The sequence below is a fragment of the Spermophilus citellus genome (genome assembly GCF_964194105.1).
Source record: "Spermophilus citellus genome assembly, chromosome: 3".
Classification (NCBI taxonomy): Eukaryota; Metazoa; Chordata; class Mammalia; order Rodentia; family Sciuridae; genus Spermophilus; species Spermophilus citellus.
In genome coordinates, this window is record NC_138184.1 from 5,287,180 (window position 1) to 5,308,907 (window position 21,728).

Sequence of the window (21,728 nt, forward strand, 5' to 3'; positions counted from 1 at the left end):
GCAGCCAATGAGAGGCACAAGAGGAAAACAGTCTCCGTAGCCACTTCAGAGAAAGGGGGGTCACCAGAGGGACAAAGAAGGGTGGAGAGAGGGTGTGTCGCTCTTCCTTGCATGAGAAGTAACCGGGGATTAGCAGGTGAGCCAGCAAGGAGGCAGGTGAGGGAGAAACAGGAAGAGAGTGGCCAGAGGTGGCGGAGGGCAGGGGGCAGGCACTCAGGAAACTTCTCTCAGGTTGCACCCGAGGGGTCGAGGGGAGGAGGGGCTGGGGCCTAAGGAGATACAAGAAGATGTGAAAGGGCCACCTAGGAGCCGGGTGGGATACTAAGCATCCCCTTGGGGCTCATGGTTGGGCAAGGCTGGCTGACAGCGTCTATTGTGCTGACCTAGTTTAGCAGGGAGCAGAGGCTGTGTACCCAGCGGAAGTGGGTAAGTATCTTGAGTCTGGGACAGCACTGGGGAGCCACAGAAAGTTCCAGAGCAAGAAAGACTATGCAAGTTAGGTGTTCCTAGGACTAGGGTCTACAGCAGCTGGTGAGACCCCTTCCTCTCTCCCTCCCTCCTGCTACAGGATCATCTACACCACCTACTATGAGTCCATCGTGGACAGGGGTCCCTTCTTTGGCTACTACTTCTTCAACATGCTTCTGATGATGCTGCAGGTGTTACACGTGTACTGGTTTGGCCTCATCCTGCGCATGCTCATCAACTTCTTGAGGAAGGGTCAGGTACATCTGGGCAAGGGTAGCTCATGTATGCCTCTGGAAGCCCCCATCCCAGCCTGGCCTGGCCCTGCCCCGCCCCAAGCTCCTACCTGCTCTGAGCTTCCACTCGGCTCTGTTCCCCAGATGGCAAAGGACATTCGCAGTGATGTGGAAGAGTCTGACTCCAGTGACGACGGGCTGGCCCCAGAAGGTTTACAGATGAAGAACGGGATGACTCACGAGCCCAGGGCTGCCCCAGCTGATGGCCCTAGAAGCCGGGCAGCCGGACGGCTGGCCAATGGGCACGTGCCAGGCACATAGCCTGCCAAGAACTGGCAATGAGGGGCTGCCCCCAGCACCTTGGGTACTTGAGGTGGCTGGACTGGCAGCCTCTGAGCCAACTCACAGGGAAGCCCGGCCCCAGATGGGCCAGAGGCTGATGATCTGTCTCCAGCCCCTCCCCTCCCCCTCCCTCTGGGCACCTAGACAGAGCCAGAAGGCAGCAGCAGGACACTGCTGCCAGCCAGAGCCACATCCAGGCTGCAGCCTGGTGGCCGTGGGGAGCCCTGGATGAAAGAGGTCCAATAAAAGCTGAACGGAGCTGAATTCTCTGCCTGAGAACTTGGGTCTGGTGCAGCTCCCTGTCCTTCCGTAAGATCCCAAGAAGGCCACCATCAACCAGATACTCACTGCCACCTCCAGGGGACCCAGGGGCATGGAGGTGCAGCTATCCCAGGGCAAGGCCACCACCTTCCACCCTGGTAGTGCTCAGCCAGCTGCTCACATCTGGCTTACACACTAGGCAAACTAAGCACAGGAAGCCGCAGACTTGCTTAAGGTCAGCGTCCAAGCAGGAGGTGGGAAAGGAGCTTGTGCCTGCAGCCCCTGCTCAAAGCCACCTGGAGACTCCCTCCGGCCAGTGAAGGAGGTCTGGGTGGGGGTGCAGATTCCCACAGGCTTCCCAAGGGTCAGCCTAGGTGAGATCACTGTCCCCTCAGGAGCTACACAGGAACAGGGTACCTGTCCAAGAGAGGCTGGAGGACCTGTGTCCCCACCCCAGAAACAGCCACAAAGTCCACATGTGGTCAGCCTCCACTGCCCTCAGGGATGCACCCAAGTGGAGCTCAGTCATGACGCAGAAGTAAGGGGTGGTGGGGGCCAAAGAAGCACTGTGGGTACACTAGAGAAGAAACTGGTAAGGGACAGAGGAGGGACAGAGGACAGGCCATCAGGAAAAATAGAGGGACAAGCTCCAAGAGAGGAGAAATAGCTGGGTAAAGTGGAGGAGTGAAGGGTCATGAGGGTCAAGACTGGGTGGAGGCAGAAAGTGAGGCTCATGTTTTCTCTCCTTTGTGGAAGCTGCAGGGGGAACGCGGGGACCCCATGGAGACAAGTGGAGGATGGGAGGGAAAGGGGCAGTACTGGGCGGCAAAACTGACCAAATTAGGTTATGTGCATGTGTGACCATACCACGACCCGCTACTGTAAAATTATGACCATCGAGAAAGAGACGGCTAGGGGCACAGTGAGGAGGGACGGAGCCCTTATCTTTGGTGCTTCTCAGCAAATAGGGCAGACGGGAGAGAGGAGAGGGCTCCCTGTCTCCACCCAGGGCGGCAACAGACGGTGACAAGATCAGACAGTGGTGAGAGATGCAGAGAAAGGAGCCCGAAGCAGCGCAGGAATGAGACAGCCAGCAGGGAAAGAGAAGGAGCCAGAGGAGGCAGAGAAGGAGGGGCCCTGGGGAGAGCATGATGAATATGGAGGCAGAGAACGAGAGAAGAGCCGGAGAGAGGAAAGGAAAGAAGAAGGGATGATCAAATCGGGACGTGAAACAGCAGATCACTGAGAAGAGAGGGCTGGGGTGGCTGGATGGTGGAGCATCTGTCTAGCACCAGCAGAGTTGGGTTCCGTCCTCAGCACAAAGGGCAGCTGGAATGAAAAGATGAACTGATGGACCCCAGGGGAAACAGCAGACGGCCCTGACACGGAGGACGCTCAGCCTTACACAACAAAAAGCAGAGTAGGAATCACAGTGACAGTGACATACTGGCCAAAAAATAAAAAAAAATAAAAAAACCGATAATAAAGGTTGAGCATCCTTTATCCAGAATTCGAAATACTCCAAAATCTTTGAGCACCAATATGATGCTACAAATGGAAAATTCCACATCTGACCTCGCGGGAGGGGTCACAGTCAAAACGTGGGCTCACCGAAAACATTGTATAAGATGACCTTCAGTCGTGCATATAAGGTGTATGTGAAACAAATGAATTTCCTATTTAGATATGTATCTAATCTCCAAGGTATCTCAATATGTATCTGCAAATAGTCCCCAATCCAAAAACATCCAAAATCAAGCATTTCTGGATCCAGGCATTTCGGATTGGGGACATGCAACCAGTACCAGCAAAATGCAGGGTGATGGCGCCCTCTGTTGGTGAAACCTGTAGGAAAGTAGAGCCGCCAAATGGCACGCCCCCTAGAGGGGAACTTGGCAATAACTAGCAATACTACAAACGTTTCCTCTTCTCTCTGAAGATACACTTAGATACTAATGTAGCTACTGTGTTAGTAAGAATTAGTGTTTATCATACACCTGAAACTCAACAAGAACAGGACAACTAACCTTATAAACCGAGGACAAAACATATGATGAACACATATAGATGGGAAAACCCATAAACTTATAAAAACACACTAAACCTCACAAATAACCCAGGAAATGGAAAACAAGACCACAAGATGCCATTTTAGATCCATTCAATTGACAAATAAATCAGACAAGCCCGTGCTTTGGCGCACATGTGAACTCCCCTGAACCTGGGAAGCTGAGGCCAGAGCATCACAAGTTCAAGACCAGACTGGGCAACTTAGCAGGATCCTGTCTCACATCATAAAAAGGGCTGCGGATGTAGCCCAGTGGTAGAGTGTCCCTGGGTTCAATTCCCAGTACTACCCACCACCACCACCACCACCACCACCACCACCCATCCCCCCCCCAGGCAAAAAAAAAAAATCAAGTGTTGGAAAGAATGAGGTCAAAAGAAATTACACATCCATTACTGGGAGGAGCTTCAATGGGTACACCACTTTATAAAAGTGACCTTTTATAAGGGTCACTTTGTGGACCTTCTATAAAGTTCAAAAATGTTATACTGGGTTAGGGGATGTAGCTCAGTGGTAAAGTGCTTGCTTAGCACATGCAAAGCCCTGAGTTCAGTCCCTAGCACCACAAAAATAATAATAAAAAATAAAAAAGGCAAAGAACTTGAATGGACATCCTCCACAAAATATAAACACACACACACACACACACACACACACACACACAGCCAACAAATACATGACAAGATATTCAGCATCATGAGATATTAGGAAAATGCAGGTCAAAACCAGTGAGCTGGGCACAGTGGCACACACCTATCATCCCACTGACTTGGGAGGCTCAGGCAATAGCAATATCACAATAGCAAGCCCCTGTCTCAAAATAAAAAGAGCTGGGCCTGCAACTCAGCAGTAAAGCACCCTTGAGCTCAATCCCAGTAACCCCCCCCCCACACACACACAAAAAAAGAGACCTTAAAATTGAAATGAGATACTACTTCATAACCATTGAATGAGTAAAATTAAAAAGAAAAGTGTTGTTGAGAATGTGGAAAACCAAAATAATCCATGTTCACTGCTGGTGGGAATATAAAGAGGGTTAACCTCTGTGAAACAGTTTGGTGGCTTCTCAAAAAGTGAAACACAAAATGACCACATGATCAGAGGGACTGAAAGCAGGGATTCAATTAAATGTTTGTACATGAATGCTCATAGCAGCACCACTCACAATGACCAAAAGTTGGAAACAGCCCAAATGTCCATCAATAGGTGAATGATAAATAAATTGTGGTATATCCATATAGTGGAATATTATTCAATTATGAAAAGGAAGGAAGTAGTGATATGTGTGAAACATAAATGAACCTCAAAAATATTCAGTGACAGAAGGGGCCAGGGCTGTGGCTCAGTGGTAGAGCGCTCGCCTAGCACATGCAAGGCCCTGGGATCAATCCTCAGCACCACAGAAAAATAAATAAAGATATTGTGTCCAACTACAACTAAAAAAATATTTGAAAGGAAAAAAAATACATTCTGTGACAGGAGCTAGGTACAAAAATTCCCACATTTTTATGACTCTATATATGAAATATCCAGGAGAGGTAAACATATATAAGTAAAATGCAGATTTATAGATACCAGCTTCTGGGGAGTGAGGGGTAGGGAGTAACTGTTTAATAGGTACAGAGCTTTTGTGGTTTTGTTTTGCAAGAAATATCACATTTTATTTAATTCAAATACCATTCTGAGACTTATTTCCTCTTTCTTGTGTATTTCATTGTATATATATATATATATATATATTTTTTTTTTTTTTTCTGGTGAGGATGGAACCCAGTACCTCACATGTGCCAGACGAGCACTCTACCACTGAGTCCCAGCCCCTCTTGTGTGTATTTCTTAAAGCAAGCTTTTTATATTTTAAAGTTATAACTATTAGCATGTATTAATTATACAAAACAATGGGTTTCATTTGACACTGTCATAGTGCATGTAATATACTTTGATCATATCTATCCCGTTTCCTTCTTGGTTACTACCCCAGCCCCAGCCCCTGAGATAGATGGTTCTTTTGGTTGGTTGGTTTTAGTGATGGAAATGTTTGTGGACTAAAATTGTGATTCTATGACATTATGAATATACTCAATCCCACCGAACTGTTCACTTTAAGATGATTGGTTTTTATGTTATATGAATTTCACATTAATAAAAATGCATGAAAGGGGAGTTTGCATTGAACCGATAATTAACAGGGTCTTGCGAAATGAAGACTATTCCAATTCCATACACCTGGTGTCCCCCTGCTAGGAGCCACAAGCAGATAAATGATGCATGGCACCTTTGCTTGTAAAGTGACGCCAGCTAGCCACTGAGATGATATGATTATGTTAAGATTTACATTCATATGCAAATTGGGCTCCTGCTGTTCACCTTGGCCTGCTACCGGACTCAAGTTACGGGACTCCTGGAGAGTTCCCATTGGTTGGGGAAGGATAGTAGGAGGAAATTCCGGGGGAGGTCCAGGGCCCCCTGGTTCCGGGGGAAACAGGCGGTACCGGCAGACGCCCGCGTGGGAGGACCGGGTTTGGCTTGCCGGTGCCTACGGAGTATTGGCGGCTTTTTCAAAATAAAGTTTTGTTCCTGCTTGAGTGGCTCGTGATTCTGTGCCCAGCCAAGACTGCGGCATTTGGCGGCCCGTACGGGGAACGCCTGAAGCTTAGAGGTGAGTAAAATTGCTCGCCCCTGAGGGAAGGTGACAGGATGGATGACCATCTCAAAAAACAATGTGTTCTTGTTTTGATTTATTTTGTTTTTATTTCGAGCTCCCTAGCCCTAGAATTTTCTCAGGCGAACTGGGAAAAATGGTTGGCTCAAGGTTTGAAGTTATTCGGCCCTGAGAAAGAGAAAATCGATACAACCATTCTCTGCTCCGTTTTTGTTTCATTCTGTTTCGGCTTTGTTTTATCCTATCTTATTGGGTTACATTACCTTTATAGTAGATTAGAATCCAGTAAAAAACAAACCGAAAAACTGTTAAGTAAATTGTTAGAGGTCCAAACTATGGTAGAAAAAACGCTAGGTCAAGCAAAAGAGAAGGTCTCTCAAGCTAGTCAGACAGAGGAAAATTTAAAGAAAGCAAGCTTAGAGGAAAAACAGCCATCAGGTGGAGAATTACAACAGGAGGTTGCTACTAACTCCGTTCTATCACCAGAGGGCGTAATTCAACCAACAGCTCCATCTACCGCTGAGCGGCCCTCAACTCCCGTAGTTGATGGACGGAATTCTGAGGCAGAACCCCAAAGATTAGCATGCCCTGTACTTGAGCAGGCAGGAGGGCAACGAATTCACCGTGCTTTAGATTTCAAAACAGTAAAGCAATTAAAGGAGGCTGTAACAACCTATGGGCCGCAAGCTCCCTTCACAATAAGCATGGTCGAATCTGTTACCAACTTGGACATGACACCAGCAGATTGGGCTAACATGTGTCGATCTGTGCTAAACGGAGGACAATATTTGTTATGGAAGGTTGCCAATGAGGAATTTTGCATGGAGACAGCTAGGCGAAATGCAGAAGCTGGTTACCCTCAAAGAAATATAGATATGCTATTGGGAAAGGGACCTTATGAGGGTCAAAGACAGCAAATTGAATATGACCCTGGCGTATACGCACAAATTGCTGTAGATGCAGTTAGGGCATGGAAAACTTTACAGGGGCATGGAGACTTACAAGGTCAATTATCTAAGGTAATACAAGGAACTAATGAACCTTACGCTGAATTTGTAGATAGACTTATTCAGTCAGCCTCTAGGATATTTGGAAATACAGAACAGGTAATGCCATTTATAAAACAACTGGCTTATGACCAAGCAAATCGTTGCTGCAGAGAGGTCATTAGACCATGGAGACATGAAGATTTAAACACATATATTAAATTATGTAGAGACATTAATGAACAAGGGCAAGTCTTAGCAGCAGTACAACAGGCTTTAGATGCCAGGCCAAAAACATGCTATAATTATAATCAAACAGGACATTTTAAAAGGAGTTGCCCCATAAGAGGAGGGTTTAACAAAGCTGGGTATCAAAGGAATAGAATACCGGGTATTTGCCCACGATGCCATAGAGGGAAACATTGGGCTAATGAATGCCGTTCTCAAACCACCATAGAGGGTATTCCATTATCAAAAAACGGACAAGGACCAAGTGTTTACCCACGATATCGTGGAGAAAGGTATCAAGCTCCATTGCCAAAAAACGGACTAAAAGGCCCAATGCCCCGGGGCCCAAAACCACAAATATATGGGGCAATGGAGGAACCCAGCAGCACCATCAAGGTAGTGCCCAGGACGCATTATCCATCAGATCCCTCATCAGACAAACTAGAGGGAGCGCAGGGCTGGACATCTGCGCCTCTGCCAGAGCAGTACTAACTCCAGAGATGGGAGTTCAAATCATTCCCACAGGAGTAAAAGGACTTCTTCCCAAAGGAACAGTAGGCTTATTATTGGGACGCAGTTCTTCTACACTAAAAGGACTTATGATAAGTCCTGGGGTAATTGATCCCCATTATGAGGGTGAAATAAAAATTATAGCTAGTTCTCCAAGAGGTATATCAGTAATTTCACCAGGAGATAGAATAGCACAGTTATTAATAATACCCAGCCTGCATGATAAATTTTCCAGTTGTAATGTAGAAAGAGGTTCCAAGGGATTAGGCTCCACAGGTGTAGATTGGGCTATGCTGTCTTTAAATTTAGATTCTCGCCCCATGCTAAAATTAAATATTCAAGGACATGACTTTAATGGGCTGCTGGACACAGGAGCTGACCTTAGTGTCATCTCTCGTCAAGAATGGCCAAAACATTGGCCATTACAACAAGCCACTCAAACGCTTCGAGGCCTAGGAATGGCAACAAATCCCCATAGAAGTGCTATGGTATTAGATTGGAGGGATCCTGAAGGATGTGAAGGAACTATACAACCATATGTATTGGATCATCTTCCTGTAAATTTATGGGGACGAGATGTCCTAGATCAATTAGGATTGACATTAACAAATAACATCAATCCTAACGCGCCCACTACTAGGGCTAAACAAGGCTTTAGGAAAGAAAAAAGATTAAGAGAACAAGAACAAGGTATGACAGCACCTATTCAAATAGATCAAGAAATAAGTAGACATGGTTTGGGTTTTCAGAAAGGGCCACTGAGACAATCAAAATTACTTGGAAATCAGAAAAAACAGTGTGGGTTCCTCAGTGGCCCCTGACTAAAGAAAAGATAAAAGTAGCCCATGACTTGGTCAGACAACAATTAGCGGAAGGACATATACAACCTTCCGTATCCCCCCATAATACTCCCATTTTTGTCATTAAAAAGAAATCTGGTAAATGGAGATTATTACAAGATTTAAGAGCCATTAATAATGAGATGGTTATTATGGGACCTGCTCAATCAGGGATTCCTCAATTGTCTGCTTTACCAAAAACCTGGCATGTTTTAGTTATAGATATTAAAGATTGTTTCTTTTCAATTCCAATTCATCCCGAGGATAGTCCACATTTTGCATTTACTATCCCTGCACTGAATCATGAAGGTCCTGATCAGAGATATGAATGGAAAGTACTCCCTCAAGGGATGGCTAACAGCCCAACTATGTGTCAAATTTATGTTAATAAAGCAATCCATCCACTTAGAAATCAAAATCCTGAACTACAAATATTTCACTATATGGATGATGTGTTATTGGCACATAAAGATAAAAACACATTACTAGAATGTTATGCCACACTTACAAACTTATTGAAAAATTATAATCTAGATATAGCAATAGATAAAGTACAATTAAATCTTCCAATTAATTATTTAGGAGTTCTATTATCCTCAACCATGGTCCGTCCACCAAAAATACAAATACGAGTAGATCAACTCAGATCACTTAATGACTTTCAAAAGTTATTGGGAGACATAAATTGGATAAGGCCTTATCTAGGCATACCAACAGGAGAGTTAGGACCTTTATTTGATATTCTAAAAGGTCCATCAGATCCAAATTCACCCCGCATGTTAACGCCTGAAGCAAGAAAAACATTAAAAATCATTGAAACATATATGGAAAATATGCATTTGGATAGAATTGATATAAGTTTGCCTTTATTATTTATTGTACTACCAACAAAAAATATTCCTACAGGAGTATTTTGGCAAGAAGGTCCATTATTGTGGATACATTTATCTTATTCTCCTAACACTATTCTTACTAGATATCCTGAGGCTGTAGGACAATTAATACTCAAAGGAATAAAAGCAGCAAAGGGAGTGTTTGGGATTTCTCCCAATAAAATTATTACTCCACATACTATGGATCAAATTGATGAGTTAGCTAATGAGTTAAATACTTGGGCAATAATCATGTGTAAAACTAGTGTTTCATTTGATAATCACTTACCATCTAATCCTTTGTTGTCTTTTTGGTCTAAGCATCCTGTAGTTTTTCCAAAAATGACAAGAAAAACCCCTATCATAAATGCTCCAAATATATTCACTGATGGGTCAAACAATGGTACAGCAACAGTAGTTACTCCTGATCAAACTTTTACATTTTTAGTACCCAAACAATCAGCTCAAAAGGTAGAGCTTAATGCAGTATTACAAGCTTGTATGATGTTTAAAGATTCTGTATTTAATTTATTTTCTGATAGTCAGTATGTAGTTAATGCTATAGTATCCCTTGAAGATGCTGGTAGGATTTCACCTTCTTCTACTGTTTTCTCTTTGTTTTCCACTATACAAAGTCTAATCTGGGACCGAAAAGATCCATTCTTTATAGGTCATATCAGGGCACATACAGAATTGCCTGGAGCCCTTAGTATGGGCAATGAACTAGCAGATAAATCTACCCATGACATACATATTTTCTCCACAATAGAAGAAGCTATAAATTTTCATAAAAGGTTCCATGTCAATGCTAATACTTTACAAAAGTGTTTTAAAATAACTAAAGAACAAGCCAGACATATAATAAAACAATGTCAAAATTGTGTGACATTTTTACCACAAGTTAATCTTGGAGTCAATCCTAGAGGACTGATACCTAACCATATTTGGCAGATGGACGTCACACACTTGCCAGAATTTGGAAAATTAAAATATTTACATGTTACAGTTGATACCTCTTCCGGATTTTTGATGGGCTCCCTTCATGCCGGAGAAAAAACTAAAGATGTTATAGCTCATTGCTTACAAAATTTTGCCACTGTGGGCGTTCCAAAACAGTTAAAAACGGACAACGGTCCTGGTTATACTTCCACCTCTTTTAAACAATTTTGCTCATCATTTGGTATTACTCACATAACAGGAATTCCATACAATCCACAAGGACAAGGCATAGTTGAAAGAGCTCATCAAACTATTAAAATGTACTTATTAAAACAAAAGGAGGGAATTGGAAAGGGGTATATATCCCCCAAAGATAAACTTAAAATAACCCTTTTTACTCTAAACTTTTTAAATTTGGATTCATCGGGACTTAGTGCTGCGGAAAGACATTTGTACCCAAAAAATGTACATAAGCCTAAGGTACTTTGGAAAGATATTCTAACAGGACAATGGAAAGGCCCGGATCCAGTAATAGTCTGGAATCGGGGCGCTGTCTGTGTTTTCCCACAGGAGGAACAGCAACCGATTTGGATTCCAGAGAGATTAACTAAAACAATTTCTACAGAAAAAGGAGATGATTTGACTCAAATCCATAACAGCTGACATCCAGAGCTCCAGCTTGGCTATTACATCTGTGACAGTGATTAACCAAGGTGTTTTTTTTTTCAATATCTATTTTATTATTGCATTTTTCCCACATCATAAAGTTCTATTTTATTTTTGAGCTCATACAAACCTAGGTTAATGTTTTTCTGATCAGTTTTATTTTTTGACTGTGGAGTTTTTAAACATTGCAATGGAGATTTCACCTAGGTATAGCTACAAGGCCTTTATTTACTATTGTCTTATGTGTTGTATGTTGTGTGCACACTTCTGTTTTGTGTTGTATGTCTGTATGTGTGTATGTCCATATTTCTTATATGAGGAGCGCTCATGAAAAAATGGATCCGAATTTTTTCTTTATTCACGTGATTTATATGGTTTAATTTAAATTAGGTGAACAGCTGTTAATGATTGTTTTTAAAGATGGTTAACAGATCTGTTTGTTTACTAATTTAAATTAGGTAAACAACTGTTAAGGATTGTTTTTAAAGGAGTTTAACAGATCTGTTTGTTTACTTTCACCTTTCCTTTTCATTATATTCAATAATTCTGTTCAGGATAATGTCTCTTTAGCATCATTGCCAGAATTTCCATCTCCATCCCAATTCCGGTGAAGACTGAGATAAAACCAAACTACAGCTTCTATGATAGCTATCACAGTAAACTGTATAAACTGATGCATCAACGAATATAACTCAACAAGTAATGCTCAATCAAGGACTTGATTTACTTTGGGAGGAAATGGACATATTGATAGACTCCTCCAATTTGAACTGCTTGCAGAACTTGCCTGGACTATATATCAGTTGCATACATTGTGAAATATCATCTGGTGCACCAAATTGTGGTACTGCTGGCATATCTTTGCTGATGGTGTCACCAGTGATGCAATTTCCTTGCCAGCTCACCCCATGTTAATTGTGGTAATACTGGCATATCTTTGCTGATGGTGTCACCAGTGATGCAATTTTTCCAAAGGAGCCATCAATTGGCTTGGTGTCGTGGCATTTCTGTATCCTCCTCCCTTCTACTAGTGATGGTCTAAAATTTTGGGGCCAACAGAGGTGAGGCAAAGAACCTCACCCGCCCACTGGCACCAAGGCTAAATTTGGGGGCCAACAGAGGTGAGGCAAGAACCTCACCCCCCCACTGGTGCATAGGCCTATCCACAAGCATGGCTGAATGCTGGACCGGTAGTCAGTGACGGGTTGATCTGATTACAGTGGATTCAACCTAAGACAGGAAGCTGACGCCTAAAGGTCAGTTCTCCCATGACGGGTAAGAACCATATGTTGAATTGGACAACCTACCAGGCACGGTCCCTAGCCACATTGCTTGTTGCTTAATTAAACAGAAGGGGGCAGATGCTAGGAGCCACAAGCAGATAAATGATGCATGGCACCTTTGCTTGTAAAGTGACGCCAGCTAGCCACTGAGATGATATGATTATGTTAAGATTTACATTCATATGCAAATTGGGCTCCTGCTGTTCACCTTGGCCTGCTACCGGACTCAAGTTACGGGACTCCTGGAGAGTTCCCATTGGTTGGGGAAGGATAGTAGGAGGAAATTCCGGGGGAGGTCCAGGGCCCCCTGGTTCCGGGGGAACGCGCGGTTCCCGCCCGCATGGGAGGACCGGGTTTGGCTTGCCGGCGCCTACGGAGTATTGGCGGCTTTTTCAAAATAAAGTTTTGTTCCTGCTTGAGTGGCTCGTGATTCTGTGCCCAGCCAAGACTGCGGAATCCCCCACCCAATGGCCCCCACTCCCTGTTTTCCCCAAAACACACAAACAAAACCTCTTAAGGGTCAAAAACGAAAACATGATGGATATTAGAAAATACACATGATCAGATGAATAACAAAAATATTCCACAGCTGTATTTGTGGGATGCAGTTTAACCATCCTAAGGTGAATTTGTAACCTCATGTGCTTGCATTAGAAAATGAAAAACAAAAAAATTTAAGAACCGTAGAATAGGCTCAATAAAGGAAAAATAAAGGAACATATAAATAAACAGAATAGACAGGCAACCTCAACACTGGTTTTGTGAAAGACTAATAAAATAGACAAACCTGACAAGAATAGAGAAGTCAGGCTGGTGACATGGCTCAGTGGCAGAGTGTTTGCCTAGCATGCAGGAGGCCCTGGGTTCCATCCTCAGCACCACAATAAAAAATTTAAAATGAAGCCAAGTGTGTTGGTGCAAGCTTTTAATCCCAGCTACTGGGATTATAAATTCAAGGCCAGACTCAGCAACTTAGCAAGACCCTGTCTCAAAACAAAATAAAAAGGACTAGGGATGAAGCTCGGTGGTAGCATGTGTGAGGCCCTCCTCGATTTAATTCCCAGTACCATGAAATAAATAAAACTGTCCATTATTTGCCTAAGACATCATATCTGTGCCAAAAGCCAAGACCAGGGCTGGGCATGTGAGAGTGTGTGCTTAGCATGCACCAATCCTGGGGTTCAGTGCCCAGCATGCGGGTAGACCCACACAAACATGCGTGCATGCACACACACACACACACACACACACACACACACACACACAAAACACAGCTTATGCAGATAGGTTAATAAAAGTTTAAAAGTTTGTTTAATCTAAAAATCTGTATAGAAGCATTTTAATCACTATATAATAGACATTTTTATTACTTAACAACAATGATTTAGAAAAGATGCCATTTATAATATGAGAAAAAGACTAACTACTTAGAAGTAAATCTACATAAGATTTATCGATTTATACAGATTAAGCTCTATATGAGTAAACTCTTGCCTGGGGTGGTGGCAAACACCTGCAATCCCAGCAACTCCAGAGGCTGAAGCAGAAGGATGGCAAATTGAGGACCAGCCTGGCAATTTAGAGACCCTCTCTTAAAATTAAAGAGGAGAGGAGGAGGAGGAGGAGGAGGAGGAGGAGGAGAACTAAGGATGTAGCTCAGGAGTTGAGCACCCCTGGGTTCAATCCTCAGTATGGGGGGAGGGGCCCCAAAAAGGATCTATTTTTTTAACATTTAATTTTTAGTTGCAGATGGGCACAATACCTTTATATTATTTTTTTTAAAGAGAGAGTGAGAGAGGAGAGAGAGAGAGAGAGAGAGAGAGAATTTTTAATATTTATTTTTTAGTTCTCGGCGGACACAACATCTTTGTTTGTATGTGGTGCTGAGGATCGAACCTGGTACGCACACATGGCAGGCGAGCGCGCTACCGCTTGAGCCACATCCCCAGCCCCCCTTTATACTATTTTTATGTGGTGCTGAGGATCGAACTCATGCATGCTAGGCGAGCACTCTACCTTGGGCCACAACCCCAGCCCCCAAAAGAATCCATTTTGCAGAACACAATAGGCTGACCCTAGAATGTATGAAAATGCAAGAAGCCACACACAGCCAATGTTCTCAAAGAGCACACTGGAAGGTAAATGGGAAATCAGTGGAAGAGTTCAGAGTTTGTTTTGAAGAGCAGGAAATGTAAAAGAGGCAGAGTTGTTATTTTTCATAGCAAGTTTTAAAAGACTGACTTCAATTATTTGCTAATCTAATTTGGTTTGAAAAGAAGAGTGCTCTCAAGTTATCAGAATAAAATATAAGGAACTATCTTTATGGCAGTAAGGTGGCAAACTATTCAATAAGCTCAAAATATAAAGGAAGGGGCTGGGGTTGTAGCTCAGCGGTAGAGCACTCACCTTGCATGTACAAGGCTGCTGGGTTTGGTCCTTAGCACCACATAAAAATAAATAAATAAAATAAAGGTATAGTGTCCAACTGTAATATATATATATATATGAAGGAAAACCTTGACACATGAACAACATTCAAAATGTCAGAACAACCCAAAGGTTCCTGAACCACTTAGGAATCTTCCAGTCACAAGTGACAAAAACTTAACCACACACACATTCACACCCCCCCCAAAAAAAAAAACTTAACCCAAAAACCTAGCTCAGTTTTTGAAGAGATATTAGCTTCCATGACTGTACAGTTCTGAAACTAGGCTACCATCAGGCATGGTTGCTGCAGAAGTTCATGACATCACCCAGGCTCTGGCTCCCTTTCTTCTGTTTTCTTTCTTTTTTTTTAACTTTTTTTTTTAAGAGGGAGAGAGAGAGAGAATTTTAACTTTTTTTTTTTTTTCAGTTTTCAGTGGACACAACATCTTTGTTGGTATGTGGTGCTGAGGATCGAACCCGGGCCGCGCGCATGCCAGGCAAGCGCACTACCGCTTGAGCCACATCCCCAGACCCCTTTCTTCTGTTTTCTTGGCTCTCTCTTTCTGTGATTGAAGACAATGGCGGAACACAATGGTTTCAGACTTCATGTCTTCCCAGAAAAAAAAAAAAAAATTATCTCAGAAGGCCAAAAATATCTCGGAGGACCACAACCTAAACTTGGTATGTGCTGCCTGTGGACCAACCAGGTGGCCAAGAGAAAAGTTGCTGACCAATGGAACCCACTTCTGACTTGAGGATGAAGCCAATCTCACCCAACCCCAAGACTGAGAAGGGTTGACCTCCAAGTTCCCTAAGGAAGGTAGTCCCCTAGGATGCAGAGAAGATGACACCATCCTAATAAAGAGCTCCCAAATATCAGAAAACGAACCTCCAAAGAAAGAGGACGAACAGGCATATACAGGCAAGTCATAGGAGTGGAACTTTTTTCTTTTTTGTATTGGGGATTGCACCCAGGGGCGATTTGCCACTTAGCCACATCCCCAGCACCCACCTACCTTTTTTGTTGTTGTTTGTTTTTTTATACAGGGCCTTGTTAAGTTGTGATGCTGGCCTGCAACTTGCAATCTTCCTGCCTCCCTAGTGGCTGTGATTATAGGTGTGTACAACCACGCCCCATTGGAACTTTTTTTTTTTTTTTTGGTGCCAGGGATTGATCTCAGGGGCACTCGACCACTGAGCCCCGTCCCCAGCTCTATTTTATATTTTATTAGAGACAAGATCTCACCGAGTTGCTTAGTGCCTTGCCATTGCTGAGGCTGGCTTTGAACTCATGAATCTCCTGCCTCAGCCTTCCTAGCCACTGGGATTACAGGCATGTGCCACCATGCCAGGCTAGGAATTTTTGTTTAAATATGGGAAAATACATATTGGAACATTAGCTTTAGAAAGAAAAGGAACTGGATGAACTCTAATGACATGACAGGCAGACAAAAACTGTACAATTCCATGCATGCAAGGCACCTGGGAGAGTCAGATTTGCAGAACAGAATGCAAATAGATGCCAGGTACTAGGGGAGTGGGAGGTAGGAGTTAGTGTTTATTGGGTACAGAAGTTCCATTTTGCTAGATGAAGAGTTCTGGAGATGGATGGTGGTAATAGTTACACAACTCGGTGTACTTAATGCCACTGATTTGTACATTTAAAAATAGTTAACATGGTGAATTTTGTATGATTTGTATTTTACCACTAATACAATTATTTTATATATTTTTATGTGGTACTGAGGATGAAACCTCGGGCCTCACAGGTGCTAGACAAGTGCTCTGCCACTGAGCTACAATTCCAACCCATCACTATGCTTTTTAATAGGGTAGGATGGTCAATCTCACTAACATGCCAGAAAATGACTACTGAAATATCTATGAGACAGCGCAGTACGTTTGTCCACACAAACATCATTATTATTATCATTATTATTTCTATTTTTATTTTGAGACAGGGTCTTGCTAAGTTGCCCAGGACCTCACTAAATTGCTGAGGCTGAGTTTGAATTTGGCCTCCGGAGTAGCTGGGATTATGGCTTTCCACCGCGCTCGCAGTTCAGTACTGACGCAATTCTACTTCTAAATAGTTCCCATCCTAGGTCGCACTCTGGCCTCAGAGCTCGGGGACACCGAAGGCTCAGCTCTTCCACCCCGGGCTTTCCCCACCACCCCTCCAGCCTACATTCCTCAACAAAACCTTCATCACCAAGGCCACCAATGACCCCCACGTTACCGTATCATCCGGCCTCCTTCTGGCCTGCTGGACCTGACCCATGGCAGTTGGCGACTCCGGCGGCGATCACTCCCTCTTATTTGACTCCTTCCCTTCTCCTGAACTCCCCTGGTGTCCTCCCCTGGGCTCCTTCTCCCTTGGCTTCTGCCTCGCTTTCCAAACCTCTAGACCTGGCTCCTCTCCTCCCTCCACACACATCCGCCTGTCTTTACTTGGGTTTCCAACCCAGACCCAGGGCCTTCTCCGTCTCCCCCATCAGGTTTCTTTCTCAAAAGAAGCACCCTCAAAGCTGGATTCCCAAGGGGCCCCTTCCAGGGCCACGCCCACTGTGGCCACGCCCCACTGTGGCCCTGCCCAGGCCAGGTCTCTAGCCTAGCGCCATTCACTCAGCCCCTGTATCTGGCTTCTCCACGCCCACATCACAGGTGGCCATCAATCCTGGTGCCCAATTGCCTTTAATTTTTTTGTTTAATATTTATTTTTTAGTTTTCGACGGACACAACATCTGGTTTTTGTTTTTTTTTTTTTGTATGTGGTGCTGAGGATCGAACCCGGGCACGCATGCCAGGCGAGCGTGCTACCACTGGAGCCATATCCCCAGCCCCCCCCAATTGCCTTTAAACTGGCCCAGAATCCAACCACCCCCAGTCATCCCCCCAGGTTCCACCCCTCCTGCGCTTCCTGCCTGATCTCCAAGCTCCCACTTTGGCCCCTCCCGTCATATCCTGTCCTCCAAAAATACTTCCTCCCAAATTTGGAGGTCCATTTTGTTAATGACTGTACTGAGCACCTAGAACAGTGCCCTATACAGTCATGTCTGCTGGGGATTGGATGCAGGGGCCCTGCAGATACCAAAAACTGCAGGTGCCCAAGTCCCTTATAAAACGCTCTAGAATTTGCAGTCCAACGTACAATTATCCTCCCGCATCCTGTCTCCAGATGACTATTTAATAGAAAATAAACGGTATACAAACAGTTGCATTACTGTGTTGTTCAGGGAATAATGACAAGCGAAAAAAGAAAAAGTAAAGCCTATAAATGTTTTTTTTTTTTTAAGAGAGAGTGAGAGAGAGTGAAAGGGAGAATTCTTTTTTAATGTTTATTTTTATTAGTATTTGGCAGATACAACATCTTTGTTTGTATGTGGTGCTGAGGATCGAACGCGGGCCGCACGCATGCCAGGCGAGCGCGCTACCGCTTGAGCCACATCCCCAGCCCCAAGCCTATAAATGTTTAAGACACATGTGTTCTTTTCTTTCTTTCTGCTTCTTCCCATTTTTCATTGCTGAGGATGGAACCCAGAGCCTCACTGAATATGCTGGGCAAATGCTCTACTATCGACCTACACCCCCAACCTAATCACCTTTTTTTTTTATTGGTACATTCCTCAAATCACCTCTTCAAATGTCAAATTTACAAATATAATCCCATCCTGAAGAGGTTAAGAGTTTACGCAGAAATTCCTGTCTCTACTTTTTGTCCCTATGAACTATTATAGAAAATGTGACACAGACTAGGGAGAGAGTATGGCTGAGACAGGGGTGTGACTCCAGGAGGCCACCACAGTGACAAAGGTATTGGGGAAGGGGGCTGCAATGGTGATGAGTAACAGACTAAGAGCAACAGACTAAGCATGGTGACAGGGGACAATAGGATGATAACAGGTACCAAGGGAGGGCAGAGTTGCCAGAAGTCAGAATGTAAGGCGTTAGCTTAAAATTTCTGGCTCAGCACCAAGGAGCTGGCACCTAACATTTCAGGTTATCCCAGCCAGGCTGAGCTATATCTTCGGCACAAGCTGGATCCCAAACCTGGGCAGAAGCAGCAGGCAGCACACAGCCTCCAGATGCCACCGTGGAAGCAGGCCCTGGCGAACCTGTGCCTGGTCTAACCAGGACCTCACACCGTGGCGAAGGACCACTCTGTCTCCACTTGACCACTACCCAAGGCATGGGGACCTGGCACCAAGCAGCCCAGGTGCACTCTGGGTCTGTGGGGCTCCACTCAGCCTTGCTTTTGACCTTAGGGAGGGCGAGAGAACAACTGGGCACCGTGGTCCAGAGTGCCCTACTGAGGTTCAAATCCCAGCTCAGATGCTACATGACCTTGAGCTCACGGACCTTAACTTTTCCCCCTGTATCATGAGTACAGCCAGCGGAAACAGCCAGAGAGCCTAGCAAGCAATGAACAATCAGCCAGGACACAAACTGAGATACTGCCCAGCAGTGGAAAGGAGCAAAATGCTAACACTGCAACTCGAACAAACCCTGAAAACATGCTCAGTGGAGGGGACAGCACAGATCAGGTGGTACCATCCCACGTGAAGCGTCTAGAACAGGCAAACCCACAGGGATAAAGTACTCAGTGGTTTCGGGGGCTGGGGAGAGCGGATGTGCAGTGACTGCTACTGGACACAGGGTTTCCTTTGGGGATGATGAAAATCCCCTGGATCTAGACAGAGTGATGGTTGCACAACATTGTCAGTAGGCCAGGCACCACAGGACTGTACACTTCCAAATGGTTAATGGTTAATTTAGGTTATGTGAATTTTCCTCAATAACAAAAAGGGGTGGGGGAGGACTGGACAAGGACACTCTCACACTCACACCCTCTCAAACTCACTCTCTCTTTCACACACACACACAGACACACACTCACACACAGCTTCCGCCCCTCCCCATCTCCCCACCCAGCCCCCAGGCCACCCCTTCCTGGTCACCTTGAGCCCATTTGGAATTTGCCAAGCACTCATCCGCCAGGTGCCGGGACCTATGCCCACCTGGACCATGTATAGCCCCTGAAACACACTCAGAGGTCCAGACCACAGTCCATGACATGGGGTGGGAAGAACACTGGAGCTGCCTGGGACCCTATCCTGTTCAGCCTGAGATGAGGCTACCTTTCCCCTCAGCATGAGTAAGCAGAATGGGACACAAAAAGAAAAAGGGCAGCAACCTTAGGGCTCAGCTCCAAGACAAGGATCCGGGTGGCACAGAGTGATATGACTGGACATTTGGGGCTCCTTACTGAGGAGGAGAAGGAAAGGACCCACTGAGCTGCCGCTGAGGGTGGGGCACTTGTCCCCAGTCCTGGCTGCAGGCTGAGACCAAGTGGTCAAGTGGGAAAGCAGGATGCCTGCAGGTCTGGGCTCTCAGGCCAGCAAGACGTGGAGTCCCACATGCAATGACCCTCCATGCTCACACCACTTAAACTCGGATTTCCTGGAAATGACTCTCTAGGCCGATTCTGAGGACAGGATGGGCAGCTGCCAGCACAGAGCCCTGCTGAAGGAAATAGCGCTGAAATCCCAGGGTGCTCACGCACGCACACACGACAGCAAAGCAGAGCTACTCGCCAGCAGGCAGGGAGCACTCACCTCAGGCCTGCCCCGTTCCCGCCCACTCATGCCCTCTGCCCCACCTGTGGCAGTTGGTAAAGAGGGCCTGACAAACAGGGCCTGCAGCTATTCATACCTTTATGTGGTACACACACTCTCACACTCACACCCACTCACCCACACTCTCACAGGATACACGCTGAGCTAACTAACACCCTAGAGCAGAAATGCTGCTGGTCCAGCAACTTCTGCTTTGCACCTTGGAAGCCCCAATTTCCCAAGGACCAAGGACAGTGCAGCAGGCCTGTTCGGAAGAGCACGGAGAGCACCTGGCTGTCCCAGCATTTCCCCCAGGGTACACGTAAGACATTCCACGAAGTGACACTCAGCCAGCCTATCTCAAGAGCATGGAATCCACCATCATGTGGAACAAAAGAACCGCCAGTGAGTCCAGGAACTGGAACTATGACAGAGAACACTAAGGCACGCGAGACCCCACTGACCCAGCAAGGGACAGCCCGGCCCAGCGCTAGCTAATTCCTAAGGACAGGAAACAACCTGCCTACCTGGGAGCCTGCCTTCCACAGGCAAGCCACACTCCCTTCATTAGGCTCCCAGACACCATGCCCCAGCCCCACCCCAGAGCCAAGAACCAGACACCTCAGAAGAGTCACCGGCAGGCTCCCCCAGGCACACAACCCTCCCAAAATGAATGGAACTAGCCACTCCTGGGGCTGCTTATCCTACCTCACCCACTGCTTCCCACAGAAACCACCATAAGGGCTTTTGCCCGAGGTTTCCAGCCTTCTCTGCCTCCTGACCAAGGACATCCCTCACTTGAAGCTTCTTCCCTGTATGACTCTGCAGCCTGACAGGTACCTGTGACCCCACCGCCACTGTAAGAATCTGAGTTATATCTTCTTCTCTTTTTTTTTTTTTCTTTTGGTGCTGGGGATTGAACCCATGCTCTACCACTGAGACACATCCCCAGCCCTCTGTGAGACTGGGTTTCACTAACTTGCCATCCCCCTGCCTCAGTTCCCCAATTCTGGGATCACAGGCATGTGCCACCATATCCACTGAGTGTGACCTTTTCAGGGGCCTTCTTTCTTGATTCGTAGGCCTCACCAGGCCTGATAATAAAACCCATGTTTCACAGCAGGGTGGAGCTGGGGCCAGGGCCACCCACAGCCTCTTCTCACAGGGGGAGAGGCCATGATGGACGAAGGGCTGCAACTCAGGACGGGAGGTGCTGCCTGAGCTCCGCTCTTCCTTGCCATAGAAGCTGCCATTGATGCAGACCTCCCTGCCACTGCAGCCCCGCCACCCCTGCTCTCAGGAGGCGAGAGGAGGAGGGGCCAAGAG

General features: G+C 45.4%; 1 protein-coding gene and 2 long non-coding RNA genes across 5 annotated transcripts in view; 1 reads left to right on the forward strand and 2 right to left on the reverse strand.

Annotated features, from left to right (window-relative positions):
* Positions 1-950, reverse strand: part of LOC308643929 — a 1,527-nt gene extending 577 nt beyond the window's left edge. The window contains exons 1-2 of the long non-coding RNA XR_014020857.1: positions 812-950; positions 588-731 (exon numbers count right to left, since the gene is read on the reverse strand). This is a non-coding gene — a long non-coding RNA (uncharacterized lncRNA). The remainder of the gene's footprint in view (positions 1-587; positions 732-811) is intronic.
* CERS4 (ceramide synthase 4) overlaps positions 1-2,633 on the forward strand; it is a 27,338-nt gene extending 24,705 nt beyond the window's left edge. For all 3 annotated transcript variants that reach the window (XM_081284434.1, XM_081284435.1, XM_081284436.1), the window contains 2 exons: positions 569-725; positions 846-2,633. In XM_081284434.1, the coding sequence (XP_081140560.1) occupies positions 569-725; positions 846-1,022 (334 nt within the window). In that variant the 3' untranslated portion in view covers positions 1,023-2,633. The remainder of the gene's footprint in view (positions 1-568; positions 726-845) is intronic.
* Positions 1-17,318, reverse strand: part of LOC308643928 — a 25,575-nt gene extending 8,257 nt beyond the window's left edge. Inside the window, exon 1 of the long non-coding RNA XR_014020852.1 lies at positions 17,027-17,318. This is a non-coding gene — a long non-coding RNA (uncharacterized lncRNA). The remainder of the gene's footprint in view (positions 1-17,026) is intronic.
* Between the last annotated feature and the right edge of the window lie 4,410 nt (positions 17,319-21,728).